Source organism: Bombina bombina, chromosome 5 (genome assembly GCF_027579735.1).
Source record: "Bombina bombina isolate aBomBom1 chromosome 5, aBomBom1.pri, whole genome shotgun sequence".
NCBI lineage: Eukaryota > Metazoa > Chordata > Amphibia > Anura > Bombinatoridae > Bombina > Bombina bombina.
Genome location: NC_069503.1, coordinates 458,385,426 through 458,406,489, shown reverse-complemented (window position 1 = coordinate 458,406,489; position 21,064 = coordinate 458,385,426). Strand labels below are relative to the sequence as shown.

At 41.0% G+C, this 21,064-nt stretch overlaps 1 protein-coding gene across 1 annotated transcript in view; it reads left to right on the top strand.

The window, feature by feature from the left end:
* Window positions 1-21,064, top strand: part of TNS3 (tensin 3) — a 588,043-nt gene that overhangs the window by 196,904 nt on the left and 370,075 nt on the right. Inside the window, exons 5-6 of the mRNA XM_053714333.1 lie at window positions 7,043-7,084; window positions 12,923-12,975. Of these exons, the coding sequence (XP_053570308.1) occupies window positions 7,043-7,084; window positions 12,923-12,975 (95 nt within the window). The remainder of the gene's footprint in view (window positions 1-7,042; window positions 7,085-12,922; window positions 12,976-21,064) is intronic.

Here is a 21,064-nt window from a genome sequence, read left to right as displayed (position 1 = left end):
ATGTACCGCTCAAGATACATGCTCTCTCCCGAACCTACTAAGGTATGCTATCATGGAAAGAAGCTAAATTAAAAACAAAAAATACAATGAGGTATATATGTTTATTATATATATATATATATATATATATATATATATATAGTAATAGATCCGCACCAGCTGGACTTTCAAAAAACAATAGTTTGTGTACAGTGACGTTTCGGGGAGCCAACTGCCCCCTTCATCAGATAGTTGGCTTTACGAAACGTCACTGTACAGTGTACACAATAAACAATTTGTTTTTTGAAAGTCCAGCGAGTTCGGATATATTACTTGGAATTGGATATTGCTTTTCCTGATACCCTGGCTCGTATCTTAAGAGGTGAGAGTGCAAATCCCTATGAACTTTTGTGTTATATATATATATATATTTGTGTGTGTGTGTATATATATCTATAGAGAGAGAGATTGCATTGTGCAATGATACTTTTTTATTGGACTAACTATACATTTATAAGTTCACAAGCTTTCAGAAGAATGTTTTCCTTTTTCAAGTCTGAAGCAATACTGACCCGGAAAATAAAATAAAAATAAAAAAATAATATATATATATATATATATAAAATAAGTTTTTTTTAAAATAATGAATCACAAAACTTTAAATGGAAATGAAACCATTTCTCCAACATAGGTGTGTCCGGTCCACGGCGTCATCCTTACTTGTGGGATATTCTCTTCCCCAACAGGAAATGGCAAAGAGCCCAGCAAAGCTGGTCACATGATCCCTCCTAGGCTCCGCCTACCCCAGTCATTCTCTTTGCCGTTGTACAGGCAACATCTCCACGGAGATGGCTTAGAGTTTTTTAGTGTTTAACTGTAGTTTTTATTATTCAATCAAGAGTTTGTTATTTTGAAATAGTGCTGGTATGTACTATTTACTCAGAAACAGAAAAGAGATGAAGATTTCTGTTTGTATGAGGAAAATGATTTTAGCAACCGTCACTAAAATCCATGGCTGTTCCACACAGGACTGTTGAGAGCAATTAACTTCAGTTGGGGGAACAGTGAGCAGTCTCTTGCTGCTTGAGGTATGACACATTCTAACAAGACGATGTAATGCTGGAAGCTGTCATTTTCCCTCTGGGATCCGGTAAGCCATGTTTATTACGATTGTAAATAAGGGCTTCAAAAAGGGCTTATTAAGACTGTAGACTTTTTTTTTTTTGGGCTAAATCGATTGATTATTAACACATATTTAGCCTTGAGGAATCATTTTATCTGGGTATTTTGATATAATAATATCGGCAGGCACTGTTTTAGACACCTTATTCTTTAGGGGCTTTCCCAAAGCATAGGCAGAGCCTCATTTTCGCGCCGGTGTTGCGCACTTGTTTTTGAGAGGCATGGCATGCAGTCGCATGTGAGAGGAGCTCTGATACTTAGAAAAGACTTTCTGAAGGCGTCATTTGGTATCGTATTCCCCTTGGGGCTTGGTTGGGTCTCAGCAAAGCAGATACCAGGGACTGTAAAGGGGTTAAAGTTCAAAACGGCTCCGGTTCCGTTATTTTAAGGGTTAAAGCTTCCAAATTTGGTGTGCAATACTTTTAAGGCTTTAAGACACTGTGGTGAAAATTTGGTAAATTTTGAACAATTCCTTCATGTTTTTTCGCATTTGCAGTAATAAAGTGTGTTCAGTTTAAAATTTAAAGTGACAGTAACGGTTTTATTTTAAAACGTTTTTTGTACTTGTTATCAAGTTTATGCCTGTTTAACATGTCTGAACTACCAGATAGACTGTGTTCTGAATGTGGGGAAGCCAGAATTCCTATTCATTTAAATAAATGTGATTTATGTGACAATGACAATGATGCCCAAGATGATTCCTCAAGTGAGGGGAGTAAGCATGGTACTGCATCATTCCCTCCTTCGTCTACACGAGTCTTGCCCACTCAGGAGGCCCCTAGTACATCTAGCGCGCCAATACTCCTTACTATGCAACAATTAACGGCTGTAATGGATAATTCTGTCAAAAACATTTTAGCCAAAATGAACACTTATCAGCGTAAGCGCGACTGCTCTGTTTTAGATACTGAAGAGCATGACGACGCTGATATTAATATTTCTGAAGGGCCCCTAACTCAGTCTGATGGGGCCAGGGAGGTTTTGTCTGAGGGAGAAATTACTGATTCAGGGAACATTTCTCAACAAGCTGAACCTGATGTGATTGCATTTAAATTTAAGTTGGAACATCTCCGCATTCTGCTTAAGGAGGTATTATCCACTCTGGATGATTGTGACAAGTTGGTCATCCCAGAGAAACTATGTAAAATGGACAAGTTCCTAGAGGTGCCGGGGCTCCCAGAAGCTTTTCCTATACCCAAGCGGGTGGCGGACATTGTTAATAAAGAATGGGAAAGGCCCGGTATTCCTTTCGTCCCTCCCCCCATATTTAAAAAATTGTTTCCTATGGTCGACCCCAGAAAGGACTTATGGCAGACAGTCCCCAAGGTCGAGGGAGCGGTTTCCACTTTAAACAAACGCACCACTATACCCATAGAGGATAGTTGTGCTTTCAAAGATCCTATGGATAAAAAATTAGAAGGTTTGCTTAAAAAGATGTTTGTTCAGCAGGGTTACCTTCTACAACCAATTTCATGCATTGTCCCTGTCGCTACAGCCGCATGTTTCTGGTTCGATGAGCTGATAAAGGCGGTCGACAGTGATTCTCCTCCTTATGAGGAGATTATGGACAGAATCAATGCTCTCAAATTGGCTAATTCTTTCACCCTAGACGCCACTTTGCAATTGGCTAGGTTAGCGGCTAAGAATTCTGGGTTTGCTATTGTGGCGCGCAGAGCGCTTTGGTTGAAATCTTGGTCGGCTGATGCGTCTTCCAAGAACAAGCTACTTAACATTCCTTTCAAGGGGAAAAACGCTGTTTGGCCCTGACTTGAAAGAGATTATCTCGGATATCACTGGGGGTAAGGGCCACGCCCTTCCTCAGGATCGGCCTTTCAAGGCCAAAAATAAACCTAATTTTCGTCCCTTTCGTAGAAACGGACCAGCCCAAAGTGCTACGTCCTCTAAGCAAGAGGGCAATACTTCTCAAGCCAAGCCAGCTTGGAGACCAATGCAAGGCTGGAACAAGGGAAAGCAGGCCAAGAAACCTGCCACTGCTACCAAGACAGCATGAAATGTTGGCCCCCGATCCGGGACCGGATCTGGTGGGGGGCAGACTCTCTCTCTTCGCTCAGGCTTGGGCAAGAGATGTTCTGGATCCTTGGGCGCTAGAAATAGTCTCCCAAGGTTATCTTCTGGAATTCAAGGGACTTCCCCCAAGGGGGAGGTTCCACAGGTCTCAGTTGTCTTCAGACCACATAAAAAGACAGGCATTCTTACATTGTGTAGAAGACCTGTTAAAAATGGGAGTGATTCATCCCGTTCCATTAAGAGAACAAGGGATGGGGTTCTACTCCAATCTGTTTATAGTTCCCAAAAAAGAGGGAACGTTCAGACCAATCTTAGATCTCAAGATCTTAAACAAGTTTCTCAAGGTTCCATCGTTCAAGATGGAAACCATTCGAACTATTCTTCCTTCCATCCAGGAAGGTCAATTCATGACCACGGTGGATTTAAAGGATGCGTATCTACATATTCCTATCCACAAGGAACATCATCGGTTCCTGAGGTTTACATTCCTGGACAAACATTACCAGTTTGTGGCGCTTCCTTTCGGATTAGCCACTGCTCCAAGGATTTTCACAAAGGTACTAGGGTCCCTTCTAGCTGTGCTAAGACCAAGGGGCATTGCTGTAGTACCTTACTTGGACGACATTCTGATTCAAGCGTCGTCCCTTCCTCAAGCAAAGGCTCACACGGACATTGTCCTGGCCTTTCTCAGATCTCACGGATGGAAAGTGAACGTGGAAAAGAGTTCTCTATCTCCGTCAACAAGGGTTCCCTTCTTGGGAACAATAATAGACTCCTTAGAAATGAGGATTTTTCTGACAGAGGCCAGAAAAACAAAACTTCTAGACTCTTGTCGGATACTCCATTCCGTTCCTCTTCCTTCCATAGCTCAGTGCATGGAAGTGATCGGGTTGATGGTAGCGGCAATGGACATAGTTCCTTTTGCACGCATTCATCTAAGACCATTACAACTGTGCATGCTCAGTCAGTGGAATGGGGACTATACAGACTTGTCTCCGAAGATACAAGTAAATCAGAGGACCAGAGACTCACTCCGTTGGTGGCTGTCCCTGGACAACCTGTCACGAGGGATGACATTCCGCAGACCAGAGTGGGTCATTGTCACGACCGACGCCAGTCTGATGGGCTGGGGCGCGGTCTGGGGATCCCTGAAAGCTCAGGGTCTTTGGTCTCGGGAAGAATCTCTTCTACCGATAAATATTCTGGAACTGAGAGCGATATTCAATGCTCTCAAGGCTTGGCCTCAGCTTGCGAGGGCCAAGTTCATACGGTTTCAATCAGACAACATGACAACTGTTGCGTACATCAACCATCAGGGGGGAACAAGGAGTTCCCTGGCGATGGAAGAAGTGACCAAAATCATTCTATGGGCGGAGTCTCACTCCTGCCACCTGTCTGCTATCCACATCCCAGGAGTGGAAAATTGGGAAGCGGATTTTCTGAGTCGTCAGACATTGCATCCGGGGGAGTGGGAACTCCATCCGGAAATCTTTGCCCAAGTCACTCAGCTGTGGGGCATTCCAGACATGGATCTGATGGCCTCTCGTCAGAACTTCAAAGTTCCTTGCTACGGGTCCAGATCCAGGGATCCCAAGGCGGCTCTAGTGGATGCACTAGTAGCACCTTGGACCTTCAAACTAGCTTATGTGTTCCCGCCGTTTCCTCTCATCCCCAGGCTGGTAGCCAGGATCAATCAGGAGAGGGCGTCGGTGATCTTGATAGCTCCTGCGTGGCCACGCAGGACTTGGTACGCAGATCTGGTGAATATGTCATCGGCTCCTCCTTGGAAGCTACCTTTGAGACGAGACCTTCTTGTTCAGGGTCCGTTCGAACATCCGAATCTGGTTTCACTCCAGCTGACTGCTTGGAGATTGAACGCTTGATCTTATCGAAGCGAGGATTCTCAGATTCTGTTATCGATACTCTTGTTCAGGCCAGAAAGCCTGTAACTAGAAAGATTTACCACAAAATTTGGAAAAAATATATCTGTTGGTGTGAATCTAAAGGATTCCCTTGGGACAAGGTTAAGATTCCTAGGATTCTATCCTTCCTTCAAGAAGGATTGGAAAAAGGATTATCTGCAAGTTCCCTGAAGGGACAGATTTCTGCCTTGTCTGTGTTACTTCACAAAAAGCTGGCCGCTGTGCCAGATGTTCAAGCCTTTGTTCAGGCTCTGGTTAGAATTAAGCCTGTTTACAAACCTTTGACTCCTCCTTGGAGTCTCAATTTAGTTCTTTCAGTTCTTCAGGGGGTTCCGTTTGAACCCTTGCATTCCGTTGATATTAAGTTATTATCTTGGAAAGTTTTGTTTTTAGTTGCAATTTCTTCTGCTAGAAGAGTTTCAGAATTATCTGCTCTGCAGTGTTCTCCTCCTTATCTGGTGTTCCATGCAGATAAGGTGGTTTTACGTACTAAACCTGGTTTTCTTCCAAAAGTTGTTTCTAACAAAAACATTAACCAGGAGATTATCGTACCTTCTCTGTGTCCGAAACCAGTTTCAAAGAAGGAACGTTTGTTGCACAATTTGGATGTTGTTCGCGCTCTAAAATTCTATTTAGATGCTACAAAGGATTTTAGACAAACATCTTCCTTGTTTGTTGTTTATTCTGGTAAAAGGAGAGGTCAAAAAGCAACTTCTACCTCTCTCTCTTTTTGGATTAAAAGCATCATCAGATTGGCTTACGAGACTGCCGGACGGCAGCCTCCCGAAAGAATCACAGCTCATTCCACTAGGGCTGTGGCTTCCACATGGGCCTTCAAGAACGAGGCTTCTGTTGATCAGATATGTAGGGCAGCGACTTGGTCTTCACTGCACACTTTTACCAAATTTTACAAGTTTGATACTTTTGCTTCTTCTGAGGCTATTTTTGGGAGAAAGGTTTTGCAAGCCGTGGTGCCTTCCATTTAGGTGACCTGATTTGCTCCCTCCCTTCATCCGTGTCCTAAAGCTTTGGTATTGGTTCCCACAAGTAAGGATGACGCCGTGGACCGGACACACCTATGTTGGAGAAAACAGAATTTATGTTTACCTGATAAATTACTTTCTCCAACGGTGTGTCCGGTCCACGGCCCGCCCTGGTTTTTTTAATCAGGTCTGATAATTTATTTTCTTTAACTACAGTCGCCACGGTACCATATGGTTTCTCCTATGCAAATATTCCTCCTTAACGTCGGTCGAATGACTGGGGTAGGCGGAGCCTAGGAGGGATCATGTGACCAGCTTTGCTGGGCTCTTTGCCATTTCCTGTTGGGGAAGAGAATATCCCACAAGTAAGGATGACGCCGTGGACCGGACACACCGTTGGAGAAAGTAATTTATCAGGTAAACATAAATTCTGTTTTTTTCTTTCTTTCCTGATTCAGGAGGAGCTTGCAATTTTAAAAACTTTCCAATGTTTTTCTTATATTTCATTTGTTTAGTTCTCTTTTGTATCCTTTGTTGAAAAGAATACCTAGGTAGCCTCAGAAGGTGCTTTGGGTCATTGGGTTTCAGCTAGCTCCTAGTAGTGCTTTGCTGCTCCTTCAACAAACAATACCAAAAGAATGAAGCAAATTAGATAGTAGAAGTAAATTGGAAAGTCTGAATCATGAAATAAAAAAATTGGGATTCATGTCCCTTTAATGTTTGCTTCCATCTCATAATCAACACATTTTCTCTCTGTAACCTGGACAACTTTAAATGGAAATAGAGGGAAATTGGCTTGGGACTTGATGACTTTAAAAACATGTTTGTGAGCCAAAAGTTATATAACACTGGAACGTTGCATTGACTTGTACCATTCTTCCTCCTTGTATTATTTATTTATTTTTTAATATTTATAACCTTTTTTTTTTTATTATTATTTCTCAACAGCCGGATAACACTGATGCTTGTATAAGCCATGTAAGCAGATCAGTAAGTAGCAATTTACATTCAGATTAGTTTGCTGAAAGTCACATTAGAAACTGCAATTGTCTGTATATTTTATGATCTGATTTAGTGACAAACAGTGAAATATACAATTGAGATACAGAGTATCATTTTCTGCTTTGGTAAAGAAAGACTGGCTGGGTTTGGGAACCAGCAAAAATGCCTTTAGTTTTAACTTAAAGAATAAAACTTCTTCGATAGTCAATAGAGTGAGTGAGGGTGCAATTTATCTAGCGGTGAATGCAGCTTTGGAGCTCCTGCAGTGCAACTACAAGATAATTTCACAAGAAGCACAATTATTTAATGATTCAGAAATTAAAAAAAATAAAACTTTTATGTGTATTTATTATTAAATTTACTTTGTTCTCCCGGTATCCTTTTTGAAAGGGATACCCATGTAGGTAGTACTAGTGTGCATGTGTCTGGAGCATTAAATGACAGCAGTATTCCAAGAATGCTTTTACAATGCTATACGCATTTGAGCATTAGATGTTAGCAGTAGTTACAAAATGTATAACATTAACGCCTATGCTTCCAGGAATTTCAGAGAAGTTGCCCGAAATACCGGAGACTTTTTTTTAGCATTTTTGCTAGTACTCCATTTAAACAGAAATAAATCTTTTTTTTTTTTGTAGAGAACCCAAGGTATTGATCTAGGCCCATATTGGTACATTTCATGCCACTGTTTCGCCGCCAAATGCGATCATATTAAACAAATATTAACTTTTTCACAAAGTTCAGGTTTCTCACTGAAAATATTTACAGAACGCCTTTTGCAATCATAATACAAATGGATGTAAAAGCTTCTCTGCAATCCCCTTTGTTTAGAAACCACAGACATGCATGGCCGTGCAATTGCAGCTTTGTACCACACTTGAAATTCCTGGCAGTGAAGGGATTAATCATATAGTTTGTAAGGTTAATGTTTGCTGTGGTGTAGGGATTACCCTCCCACCTGATACCTCCCACCCCCCTGATTTATTACCCAATCTTTCCCAAACACCATCTTAGGTACAGGCAGACAGTCTGCCAGAATGCAGTTTAGGGCTTTTTTTTTTTTAAAAAAAATGTATATACATTTATTTCTGTAGTGATGGGTCTCTCCTCCCACCTCCATTACCTCCTACTGCCTGCCACCATATTTGTTACTGCAAGCTAGTCTGCCAGTAATAAATAACTTTTTTGTTTAATTTAACAAAAATTTATTTTATGATGTGAAAGCACCCCCCCCCCATATAGTTTTTTCTGTGGTGTAGGATCTCCCGCCCCCCCCTCCAGCATTATGTTCCATAGTGTAAGGCTGTAATGCCCCATCCCTCCCTCTCCCCAGATTCACACATTTTTTTTCTGTAGCGTAGGGAACTCCTCCCCATACCTCCCACGATCACCTCTAATCCGCTCAGATACCAGCTCTCCACCCATGGCAGTATCCAATACTGGCAATGTCATTGCCAGATCAGTGATCCTCACCATTTTTGTCCCCTGGTTGCAGCTCCTGCTGTTAAAGTTGACAGCAGGGCCCCAACTTGCTCCAGAGTATTGGACATAGATACTACGTCAACACAGTATGCTCGGCTAGTACTGTGAGACATAGTACCTTTGTCCATTTGGCACAAGGGGTTAAAAGCATTCTTGCAAAACTGCTGCCAAATGGTGCTCCAGAAAGACGCACACTACCTAGATATACTCTCATCAGGTAAAGAAAACAGTCAAATTAATGAAGCATAGCATTTAAAAAAAGAACCATTACAATGTATTTTTATCTGACTCGTGAAAGAACATTTTTGGGAGGGGATTTCATATCTTTGTAAGAAACACCAGTATTAAAGGGAATGTCAAAATTAAATGATTCAGATATAGAATGCAATTTTCCTGTTCACTTCTATTATCAATTTTGACTAATTCTTTTGGATCCTTGGTTGAAAAGCATACCTAGGTATGCTCAGGAGCAACAATGCACCACTGGAAGTTGGCTACACATACTGTTAATTGTGCACTACTTCTGAGAATCATTACATCATGCGTGATGTCATCACATGACAGTGAGTACGCGCACACGCTGACAAAACTCAGAAGCTGCGTTCTACCTAATTCACAGCAGATATGGGCACTTCCATACATGGAAACCGGAGTGGGGGGAGTTTGGAAGAAAGTATTGTAATTTGTTAAGTTGTAATGTTACAATATTTTCAAGAAAGGACTCATTCATTAAATTTAGTGCTTTGTTGAGAGAAAAGCATTTATTAAAATAATGCTAATTTTAGCAGGGCTTATCTATTTTGTACGTATATTAAATTGTATTTATTCACATTTTGTTCTTAAATCAATTTACTTCTTAGTAACAAATATAAGTTATATAATTAAATTATTTATTTTGTTCCCTTTTCCTGTAGTAAAACATTGAAAATTGTGGTCTTTTCAGTTTCACTGAGATAAAGTAACTGGTGCTGCAATGTTGCATCTTGGGTATTCTAGATGTTAAAAAAAAAAAAAAAATCTCCATATTCTCTGCTGGTGCCAGTTTGTATCAGTTTTAGATATAAGCTAATAATGTAACTATCTGAACATTGCTGCATTCCTCACAACTATTGTTTGCACATGTTCATGATTATTTTATATCTGTTAATAACTGACCTCAGCAGAAGAGAACAGACAGGGTCAATTTAGGCTTCTACATTGAGATGCCAATTAATTCATACAAAAACTACAAAAAATATTAAAGTAGTAAAAGTAAAGATTTAGTGTCTCTATAAAATACTTTTAACAATGAATACAATTTTAATAAAAAAAATCTACATAAAGTTTTCAGGCTAATATTTTCTCTGACTACATAATCATAGATAGAATGAATTTAGTCTCTGTAGCAGTACAGTGTAGCACATGTAAATGCTGTTGATTCAGTTTAGAATTTTTGAACGATTGTGTTATGATACATCTCCCCCTCCTGGAGGAAACAGGCCACAAGCAGAATAAAATGTAACCTTTTATATAGTGTCAGCACTCGGCAGTGTCTACGTGTGCGCTTGTATAACACATCAGGAACATGAGGGCACGTGCCTGTAATCACATGATTCTTTATCATATGTTTTACAGCCTGTTAACTTTATATGCATGCAAACCATGGGATAGTATTTGCATGCTGAACACAACAATACTTTTATAATTGGCTTTTCTGTTCAAAAGCAAGTGTTTATATTGTGGTTACAACTCTTGTGGTGACCAAGTGTCTTGCTTAATTCAAGTGAAAAGTAAAGTTCCATGACTCAAGCAGACCATGTCATTGTCAACACTTTCAAGTTTACTTTCATTATCAAATTGTGCACATTATTTTTATAGACCCATTTATCTGAGGCACCAGCTTCTACTGGGCAAGTGCTCTTTCACAGTATATACGTAGTATATACTGTGATTGGCTGTGAACTGTCACATGATACAGGGTATTTATATTTGGCTAGGTCTTTGGGTTTTTTTGTTGCAAAGTCTACCTAGTTAGGCTCAGAATCTGGGAAGTAGCTGATGATTGGTGGCTGCACATATAATATGCCTCTTGTCATTGGTTTACCAATGTGTTCAACTAACTCCCAGTAGTGCATTGCTGCTTCTTCAATAAAGGATACCAAGCAAATGAAGTGAAATAGATAATATAAGTAAATTGAAAGGTTGTTTTAAAAATAAATGTATATCTGAATCATGAAATAATTTTTTTTTTTTTTTTTGGTTTTATGTCCCTTTAAGGGAATACAAGAGGGGAGGGATATTCTACTGCCCATGTGCCAACATCTATTCACGTTCATTCACAATATACTTGTAAAGGGGTGTGATTGGTTAACAACAAAGTCTTCTTTTATTCTTGGATACATAGATGTTGGTTAAAAGGAGACCCATACAAATATACTATTTTGACAAAATAAAGATGAATTATTTATAATCAAATTCTAAGATGTAGTTTCATGCAGGTTACAATTTGTGATTGATGTGCCTTTAATGTATTAAGCATGTACTTGCAGGTATGCTTGTGTGTGTAAATATGTTGCTGTATTGAAGCCAAAAGCATTAAGCAGGTTCACAACCTTATGTAATTAAATTCTGTTTATCTTGTAAAAGGGTGGATTTCATTTGTAAACCTTATGGTGAACTGCAGATGTTTTATCATAATAGGATATTTCAACCAAGCAAGTAAAACAAACACGTCATCTATTTATGAAAGCCCCCATTGACCTTTTACCAGATCCGTCCAGTACAAGTCAAATTCATATGATTTATTAGACACTAGCCTTTTCAACACAGTTTAATTACAAACAAAAGATCACATGACGAGCCTACCTTCTTACTATTTATTAATCAGAACAAACTGTTCCTGTTGGATGTCTGAGGAATTTTCCAGATGGAAAAAAACTACACAAGTGTTATGTTGTGAAAACAAAATGTAACCCTCGCCTATACATCTGAGATTATTTTTCAAGAATACTTTTGTAATTCCAAACATACAATAAAAAAAAAAAAAGTTTCCAATTTACTTCTGTTATCAAATTTGCTTTGTTCCCATGGTATTCTTTGTTGAAGAGATAGCTAGGTGTCTGGAGCACTACATGGTAAATTAGAAAGTTGATTAAAATTGCACGCTCTATCTGAGTCATGGAAGAAATAGTCTGGGTTTCATGTCCATTCAAAGAGACACTAAACAACATATACGACACTGCTGTTGTCTTGCTATAGAATAACATATCGGCCATTTTTTAAACAAATTTACATCCTATTTGCTGAAATTGTTTTTCCATAGCCAAATTCCAAATACCACTTGCCTTTTTTGGATGAGTCAATCCAGGCTTGTTACTACAGACACAAAGGCTAGCCATGTTAGTATCAAGTATTACTCTATACTGAGGCCGATTAGGGAAAGATTTTTCCCCCTCCTTTAAAGGGACGGTCAACACTAAAATTGTTATTGATTAAAAAGATAGATAACGCCTTTACTACCCATTCCCCAGCTTTGCACAACCAACATTGTTATATTAATATACTTTATAACATTTAAATCTCTAAATGTCTGCCTGTTTCTAAGCCACTACAGGCAGCCTCTTATCATATGCTTATTTATTAGCTTTTCACAACAGGAGACTGCTAGTTCATGTGGGCCATATAGATAACAATGCGCTCATGCCCGGGGAGGAGTTTAAGAGTCAGCACAACACAGCACTAATTGGCTAAAATGCAAGTCAATCAATAAATATAAAGTCATGTGATCAGTGGGCTGTCAGAAGATGCTTAGATACAAGGTAATCACAGAGGGAAAAAGTATATTAATATAACTGTGTTGGTTTTGCAAAACTGCGGAATGGGTAATAAAGGGATTATCTATCTTTTTACAGAAGTGATATAAACAAAAGGCAGCAGTTATTAATATCCCTGTAGTGGTGGGTGCTAAGAGATTTGTTCAATCTGGTTTTACTTGCTGAACCCACCTCCTACCCATATTAGAAATTTCGGTACCAAACAATTAGGCTTTGTTTATAGAGAGCGATAACATGATCAAGTCTGCTTTTCCTGCAAGCTCAGCCCATTTAAATAGTTATGGCCATGAAAACTATGGTTAATGGCTTTGAGCAAAACTTGCTTTTCAAAAATAAAAAAACATATGGAAACTTTTCTCTTACATTGTAATACTCAGCACATTAAGGAAACACATTTTACAGTACAGTGTCCCTTAAAGTAGTAGTCTTTTAAAAATAGCATTTAAAGATGTTGAAGTGTGCTATATAACCTTTTAAAGCACGGAGTCCTGCACTGCATTGATTTCAGATATTTTTTTATTTTTTTTTGCAGGCATCCAACAGTTTTTCAAAAAGCTCATCTTCCTGTTGCGACAAATTGTCTCAGTAAGTGTTTTGTTTACTTTATTAGCTTTGCTTCACTGACCTTTAAACTTTCCACGATGACCCAGTAGCATCTCCCATGTTCTTCAGTGTTCTTAGAATGTTGTTTGTTTTTATTAACAATTAAAATGCACTTGTGCACATTTCAATTTAGACTATTATGTCCATTTAAAGGGATAGTCCAGACAAATTAAAATGTATGTGAGTGCATAGAAAAGATATAAAACAGAATCATATTTTGAATAAATCTGTGTTAGATTTTACTAGAATCATGTTTGGTGTCTGTTTTCATGAGAGCTTTTAATGTGCCCTGGCATGTGGCACATATCTTCATATGCTCTGTGCACCAGAATTTTAACCTTTAAAGTGCTAGGGGTGTGAGGATATTTTTGTTTACCTGTTTACCTAAACCTTTTTTTTCCCTAGGTTTTGCTATGTTTTAATTGTGACTCTTTCTAAAGATGGTGAGAGTCCTCGATTCCTTGCTGTTGGGAATTCCCAACTTGGCCATCAGGAGGAGGCAAAGTCACCCTACACCAGAGCTTTAATATCACTCCTACTTCCCCGACTCTCACAATATTTCTTTGCCTCGTCTAGGAGCAGGCAAAGATAGAGGTGCTTAAGAATTTTATTCAAAAATTACTGGGCTATTTATCACATCCTTCCCTCATAAGGTAAAACTTGTAAGAGAGGGACTTAGGAGAGTACCGGCTGTGCAACTGTAAATCTCCTTGCGGGAGTTGTGGTCACAAGCCTTCCACGGGTGTTGCTAGGGTAGTTCCTTTACTCTCCTCCTGTTGGGGCATGAAGATGTACAATCTCAGTATATCCTCTACTGTTAGTTACAGTACAGGATGAGCCCTCGAGATCAACAGCTGGGTAAGAACAGTGGAGTGGGTCTGTCTCTTAATGAGAACCCATATGTCTCACATAGCCCGCAAGCTATCAGCAAGTGCCTTAGGTCAGTACTTCATAGCCAGACAAAGCAGCACATAGATCAACCCTACCACATTCTTTAGTCTGAGTGACTTTATTTGTGAAGACTGTTTGTTTGCAGAGCAGACTGTTTGTGCACAATAAGGGGTTTGGATTTCTCTTACTTGGTGTATTCAGTCCACGGATTCATTCTTACTTGTGGGATATTCTCAATCCCTACAGGAAGTGGCAAAGAGAGCACACAGCAAAGCTGTCCATATAGCTCCCCTCAGGCTCCGCCCCCCAGTCATTCTCTTTGCCGCTCTAACAGGTAGCATCTCCACGAGAGGGTAAAGAGTATGTGGTGTTAGATTTGTAGTTTTTATTTCTTCAATCAAGAGTTTGTTATTTTAAAATAGTGCCGGTTTGTACTATTTACTCTGAGGCAGAAAGTGATGAAGATTTCTGCTGAGAGGAAAAAGATTTTAGCATGTTGTAACTAAAATCCATTGCTGTTCCCACACAGGACTGTTGAGTACAGGAGAACTTCAGTTGGGGGGAACAGTTTGCAGGCTTATACTGCTTAAGGTATGTTCAGTCATTTTTTCTAACAAGACCTGGTAGTGCTAGAAGACTGACAGATATCCCATGAGGGAAGGTAAGCCATTTTCTAAGACACAGTATAGAATGATGGCTTCAGTTAAGGGCTTTAATACTGACAGACACTGTGATGGGCTAAATCGATTACTTTATTAAGGCAATCTTATATTTATTAAGCGTTTTTAAACGTTGAAAAAACTTTTTGGGGAATTTTTTACGCCTGGCATTTTATAAGACAGCTAATCTGACTCAGAAAGGCACCATAACTCTGGAGTAAGGAAGGAGGGGGCCTCATTTTCGCGCCTCAATTGCGCAGTTGATTTGCAGCACAGCTCCACGCAGCTTCATGTGCAGAGCCTTTAGAGTACAGGAGGACTTCAGGGAGGCTTAATTTACACCTGCAAATAACCCTAAAGGAAGGTAAAGCCACAGCAAAGACTGTGGCATAGTACTGTAGTGGGTTAAACCGGGCAATTACTTCATTTTGCTCCGGTTTGGGCATTAAGGGGTTAAACGATTTGAAAACTTGTGTGCAATCATTTCAAGGCATTAGGATCATGTGGTAAAAATTTCATTAAGATCGGATGTTTTTTGATGATTTGGTAAAAAAGTGTGTGCCTTTTTATTATTTAAAGAGACAGTAACGTTTTTTCAAAAAGTATTTTTTTTTCAATATTTTAGTGTTGTCTGAGTCTGTCAAACATGTCTGAGCCTTCAGATAGACCTTGTTCTTTATGTTCAAAAGCCATGGCAGTACCCCCATTGCATTTATGTTTAAAGTGTGCAAAAACATCTAAGCATTTTAAAGATCATCCAGTGACAATTAAAAATGCTGCTCAAGATGATTCCTTAACGGAGGGTAATGAGGATAGTCCTTCTTCCTCCCCCCATGTGTCTACACCAGTTACGCCCATGCAAGCGATGCCTAGTACCTCAAGCGCATTGGCCCCTATTACTTTACAGCAATTAGCAGCAGTAATGGATAATTCCCTTGCAGCATTTTTATCAAAACTGCCAGTTTTTCCAAGAAAGCGCGATAGCTCAGTTTTAAATACAGAGGATGAGCAATCTGAAGCTTTGGATAATTTATCTGTAGTACCCTCACAAAACTCAGAGGTAGCAGTGAGGGAAGGGCTGTCTGAGGGAGAAATTTCTGACACAGGAAAAGTTTCTCAGCAGGCAGATTCAGATTCCTTAGCGTTTAAATTTAAGCTGGAACACCTCCGCGTCCTGCTTAAGGAGGTTTTAGCTACGCTGGATGATTGTGACCCCATGGTGGTCCCTGAAAAATTGTGTAAAATGGACAGATATTTAGAGGTCCCTGTATACACTGAGGCATTTCCGATCCCAAAGAGGGTGGCGGATATTGTGACTAGGGAGTGGGAGAGACCAGGTGTACCCTTTGTTCCCCCACCTATCTTTAAGAAAATGTTCCCCATAAACGACCCTAGGTGGGACACATGGCAGATGGTCCCTAAGGTAGAGGGGGCTGTTTCAACACTGGCTAAGCGTACAACTATACCAATAGAGGACAGTTGTGCTTTCAAAGATCCTATGGATAAAAAATTGGAAGGATTGCTGAAGAAAATTTTTGTTCAGCAAGGTTTTCTGCTTCAACCAATTGCCTGTATTATCCCGGTAACTACTGCAGCGGCTTTTTGGTTCGAGGCCCTGGAGGAGTCGCTCCAGAGGGAGACTTCATACGATGAGGTCATGGATAGAATTCACGCTTTAAAGCTGGCTAATTCTTTTATCACTGATGCCGCTTTCCAATTAGCTAAACTAGCGGCGAAAAACTCAGGTTTTGCCATCATGGCGCGACGAGCGCTTTGGCTCAAATCGTGGTCGGCGGATGTGTCGTCCAAAACAAAACTGTTAAATATTCCCTTCAAGGGGAATACCCTTTTCGGCCCAGAGCTGAAAGAAATTATTTCAGATATCACTGGAGGCAAGGGCCATGCCCTTCCACAAGATAGGCCGTTTAAGGCCAAAAACAAGGCTAATTTTCGCTCCTTTCGCAACTTCAGGAGCGGACCTGCTGCAACCTCTGCTGCCGCAAAGCAAGATAACGCTTCCCAGCCCAAGGCAACCTGGAAACACTTGCAGGGCTGGAATAAGGGTAAACAGGCCAAGAAGCCTGCTCCTGCTACCAAGACAGCATGAAGAGGTAGCCCCCGATCCGGGATCGGATCTGGTAGGGGGCAGACTTTCTCTCTTTGCTCAGGCTTGGGCAAGAGGTGTTCCGGATCCCTGGGCATTAGAAATAGTTGCTATGGGGTATCTTCTAGAATTCAAGGACTCTCCCCCAAGGGGAAGGTTCCACATTTCTCGTTTGTCTTCAGACCAAACAAAGAAACAGGCGTTCTTACGCTGTGTAGAAGATCTACTAAAAATGGGAGTGATACACCCAGTTCCAATTTCAGAACAAGGACTGGGCTTTTACTCAAACCTGTTCGTAGTTCCCAAAAAGGAAGGAACTTTCAGGCCAATCCTGGATCTAAAAATTCTAAACAAATTCCTCAGAATTCCGTCTTTCAAGATGGAAACCATTCGGACAATCTTGCCGATGATCCAGGAAGGTCAATATATGACTACCGTGGATCTAAAGGATGCGTACCTACATATACCTATCCACAAAGATTACCATCAGTTCCTAAGGTTCGCCTTTCTGGACAAACATTACCAGTTCGTGGCCCTTCCTTTCGGTTTGGCCACCGCTCCCAGAATTTTCACAAAGGTGCTAGAGTCCCTTCTGGCGGTACTAAGACCGCGGGGCATTGCAGTAGCACCTTACCTAGACATATTAATACAGGCGTCGTCCTTTCACAGAGCCAAGGCTCATACGGACATCTTTCTGGCCTTTCTAAGGTCTCACGGATGGAAGGTGAGCTCAGATCTTTCCTTCACTCCTCACATTCAGTCCTTGGCCACAGCCTGCCGCTTCCACCTTAAAAACATCTCTAAAATTAGACACTTCCTTACACAAGACACAACTAAGATTTTAATCCACTCTCTCATTCTTTCCCGCCTTGATTACTGCAACTCTGTCCTCTCTGGTCTCCCCACCTGCCGCCTAGCTCCTTTACAATCCATAATGAATGCCTCTGCCAGACTCATCTTCCTTACACGTCGCTCTTCATCTGCTGCGCCTCTCTGCCAATCCCTTCACTGGCTTCCTCTTGCCTCTAGGATCAAACACAAAACTCTCACTCTTACATACAAAGCCCTCAACTGCACTGCTCCCCCCTACATCTCAGACCTTGTCTCCAGATACTCTCCCGTCCCCTTCGCTCTGCTCATGACCTCCTACTCTCCTCCTCTCTTGTCACCTCATCACACTCCTGTTTACAGGACTTCTCCAGACTGGCTCCCATCTTGTGGAACTCTCTGCCTCGCTCCACAAGACTCTCTTCTAGTTTTAAAAGCTTCAAGTGCTCCCTAAAGACTCTACTGTTCAGGGACGCATACAACCTACGCTGACCTTTCCTATTACCAGTTCCTCTCCTCCACTGCAATCCCTTGAACCCTCTTAGCATGTAAGCCTAAAAGTCCAGCTGTTTGTAGATCACCTTCTTAAGAGCTGACTACAACAGTGCAACTCTTGGCAGGGCCCTCTACCCTATAATTGTTTTGTTGTACTCCCCCTTTGTTTATAGCGCTGCGGAATCTATTGGCGCTCTACAAATAACCGATAATAAAAAATAATAATAATAACGTAGAAAAGAGTTCTCTGTCCCCGCTCACAAGGGTTCCCTTTCTGGGAACATTAATAGACTCGGTAGAAATGAAAATCTTTCTGACAGAGGTCAGGAAGTCAAAACTGTTGAATACTTGCTGAGTTCTTCATTCCATTCCTCGGCCTTCCCTGGCTCAGTGCATGGAAGTAATTGGTTTAATGGTTGCGGCAATGGACGTAGTCCCTTTTCGCCCATATCCATCTCAGACCACTGCAACTGTGCATGCTCAAACAGTGGAATGGAGATTACGCAGATTTATCTCCTCAAATTCAAATGGACCAAAAAACCAGAGACTCTCTTCTCTGGTGGTTGTCTCAAGATCACCTGTCTCAGGGAATGAGTTTCCGCAGACCGGAGTGGATCATTGTCACGACCGATGCCAGTCTGGTAGGCTGGGGAGCGGTCTGGAACTCCCTGAAGGTTCAGGGACTATGGTCTCGGGAAGAATCTCTTCTCCCGATAAACATTTTGGAGCTGAGAGCGATATTCAACACGCTCCAGGCGTGGCCTCAACTAGCAGAGGCCAAATTCATCAGATTTCAGTCGGACAACATCACGACTGTAGCGTACATCAATCATCAGGGGGGAACAAAGCGTTCCCTAGCGATGAAGGAAGTATCCAAGATTATCAAATGGGCGGAGGATCACTCCTGCCATCTATTTGCAATTCACATCCCAGGAGTAGACAACTGGGAGGCGGATTTTCTAAGTCGTCAGAGGTTTTTGCTCAGCTAACTCAGCTTTGGGGCATTCCAGAGTTGGATCTGATGGCGTCCCGTCAGAACACCAAACTTCCCCTTTACGGATCCAGATCCAGGGATCCCAAGGCGGCATCGATAGATGCATTAATAGCGCCTTGGTCATTCAGTCTAGCTTATGTCTTTCCACCGTTTCCTCTTCTCCCCCGGCTAATAGCCAGAATCAAACAGGAGAAGGCTTCGGTAATTCTGATAGCGCCTGCGTGGCCACGCAGGACTTGGTATGCAGACCTAGTGGGCATGTCATCGGTCCCACCATGGAAACTGCCATCGAGACAGGATCTTCTAATCCAAGGTCCTTTCAAGCATCCAAATCTAGTTTCTCTGCAACCGACTGCTTGGAGATTGAACGCTTTATCCTAGCTAAGCGGGGTTCTCTGAATCAGTTATAGATACTCTGATACAGGCCAGAAAGCCTGTCACCAGGAAAATTTACCATAAGATATGGCGGAAATATCTTTGTTGGTGTGAATCCAAGGGTTACTCGTGGAGTAAAGTTAGGATTCCAAGGATATTGTCTTTTCTCCAAGAAGGTTTGGAGAAAGGTCTGTCAGCTAGTTCCTTAAAGGGACAGATATCTGCTCTGTCTATTCTGTTACACAAGCGTCTGGCAGCTGTACCAGACGTTCAGGCGTTTGCACAGGCCTTAGTTAGAATCAAGCCTGTCTACAGACCTGTGGCTCCTCCATGGAGTCTAAATTTAGTTCTTTCAGTTCTTCAAGGGGTTCCGTTTGAACCTTTGCATTCCATAGATATCAAGTTATTATCTTGGAAAGTTTTGTTTTTAGTAGCTATTTCTTCTGCTCGAAGAGTTTCAGAATTATCTGCTTTACAGTGTGATTCACCCTATCGGGTGTTCCATGCAGATAATGTTGTTTTGCGTACTAAACCTGGTTTCCTTCCAAAGGTGGTTTCTAATAAGAATATTAACCAGGAAATCATTGTTCCTTCTCTGTGCCCTAATCCAGTTTCTAAGACGGAACGACTGTTGCACAATCTTGATGTGGTTCGTGCTTTAAAGTTCTATTTAAAAGCAACTAAAGATTTCAGACAAACATCATCCTTGTTTGTTGTGTATTCTGGTAAGAGGAGAGGTCAGAAAGCGACTGCTACCTCTCTTTCATTCTGGCTGAAAAGCATCATCCGATTGGCTTATGAGACTGCTGGTAAGCAGCCTCCTGAACGAATTACAGCTCATTCCACCAGAGCTGTGGCTTCCACATGGGCTTTCAAGAATGAGGCTTCTGTTGAACAGATTTGTAAGGCAGCGACTTGGTCTTCACTGCATACATTCGCCAAATTTTACAAATTCAATACTTTTGCTTCTTCGGAGGCTATTTTTGGGAGAAAGGTTTTGCAAGCAGTGATGCCTTCCGTTTAGGTTACCTGACTTGTTCCCTCCCTTCATCCGTGTCCTATTGCTTTGGTATTTTTGGTATTGGTATCCCACAAGTAAGGATGAATCGGTGGACTGAATACACCAAGTAAGAGAAAACAGAATTTATGCTTACCTGATAAATTACTTTCTCTTACAGGTGTATTCAGTCCACGGCCCGCCCTGATATTTAAGTCAGGTTCAAATTTAATTTCTATAACTACAGTCACCACTGCACCCTATGGTTCTCCTTTTTCTCCTAACCGTCGGTCGAATGACTGGGGGGGCGGAGCCTGAGGGGAGCTATATTGACAGCTTTGCTGTGTGCTCTCTTTGCCACTTCCTGTAGGGATTGAGAATATCCCACAAGTAAGGATGAATCCGTGGACTGAATAAACCTGCAAGAGAAAGTAATTTATCAGGTAAGTATAAATTCTGTTTTTTTTTTTTTTAAATTCAATTCTATACCCTTTTCTATAGTCACACATTGTACATTGTATTTTATGGTCTGTGTATTTGCTTTTTATATACAGTGTTTACTTTGCTTAAAGGGACAGTATACACTCATTTTCATATAACTGCATGTAATAGACACTACTATAAAGAATAATATGCACAGATACTGATATAAAAATCCAGTATAAAACTGTTTAAAAACTTACTTAGAAGCTGTCAGTTTGGCTCTGTTGAAAAGGTAGCTGGAAAGC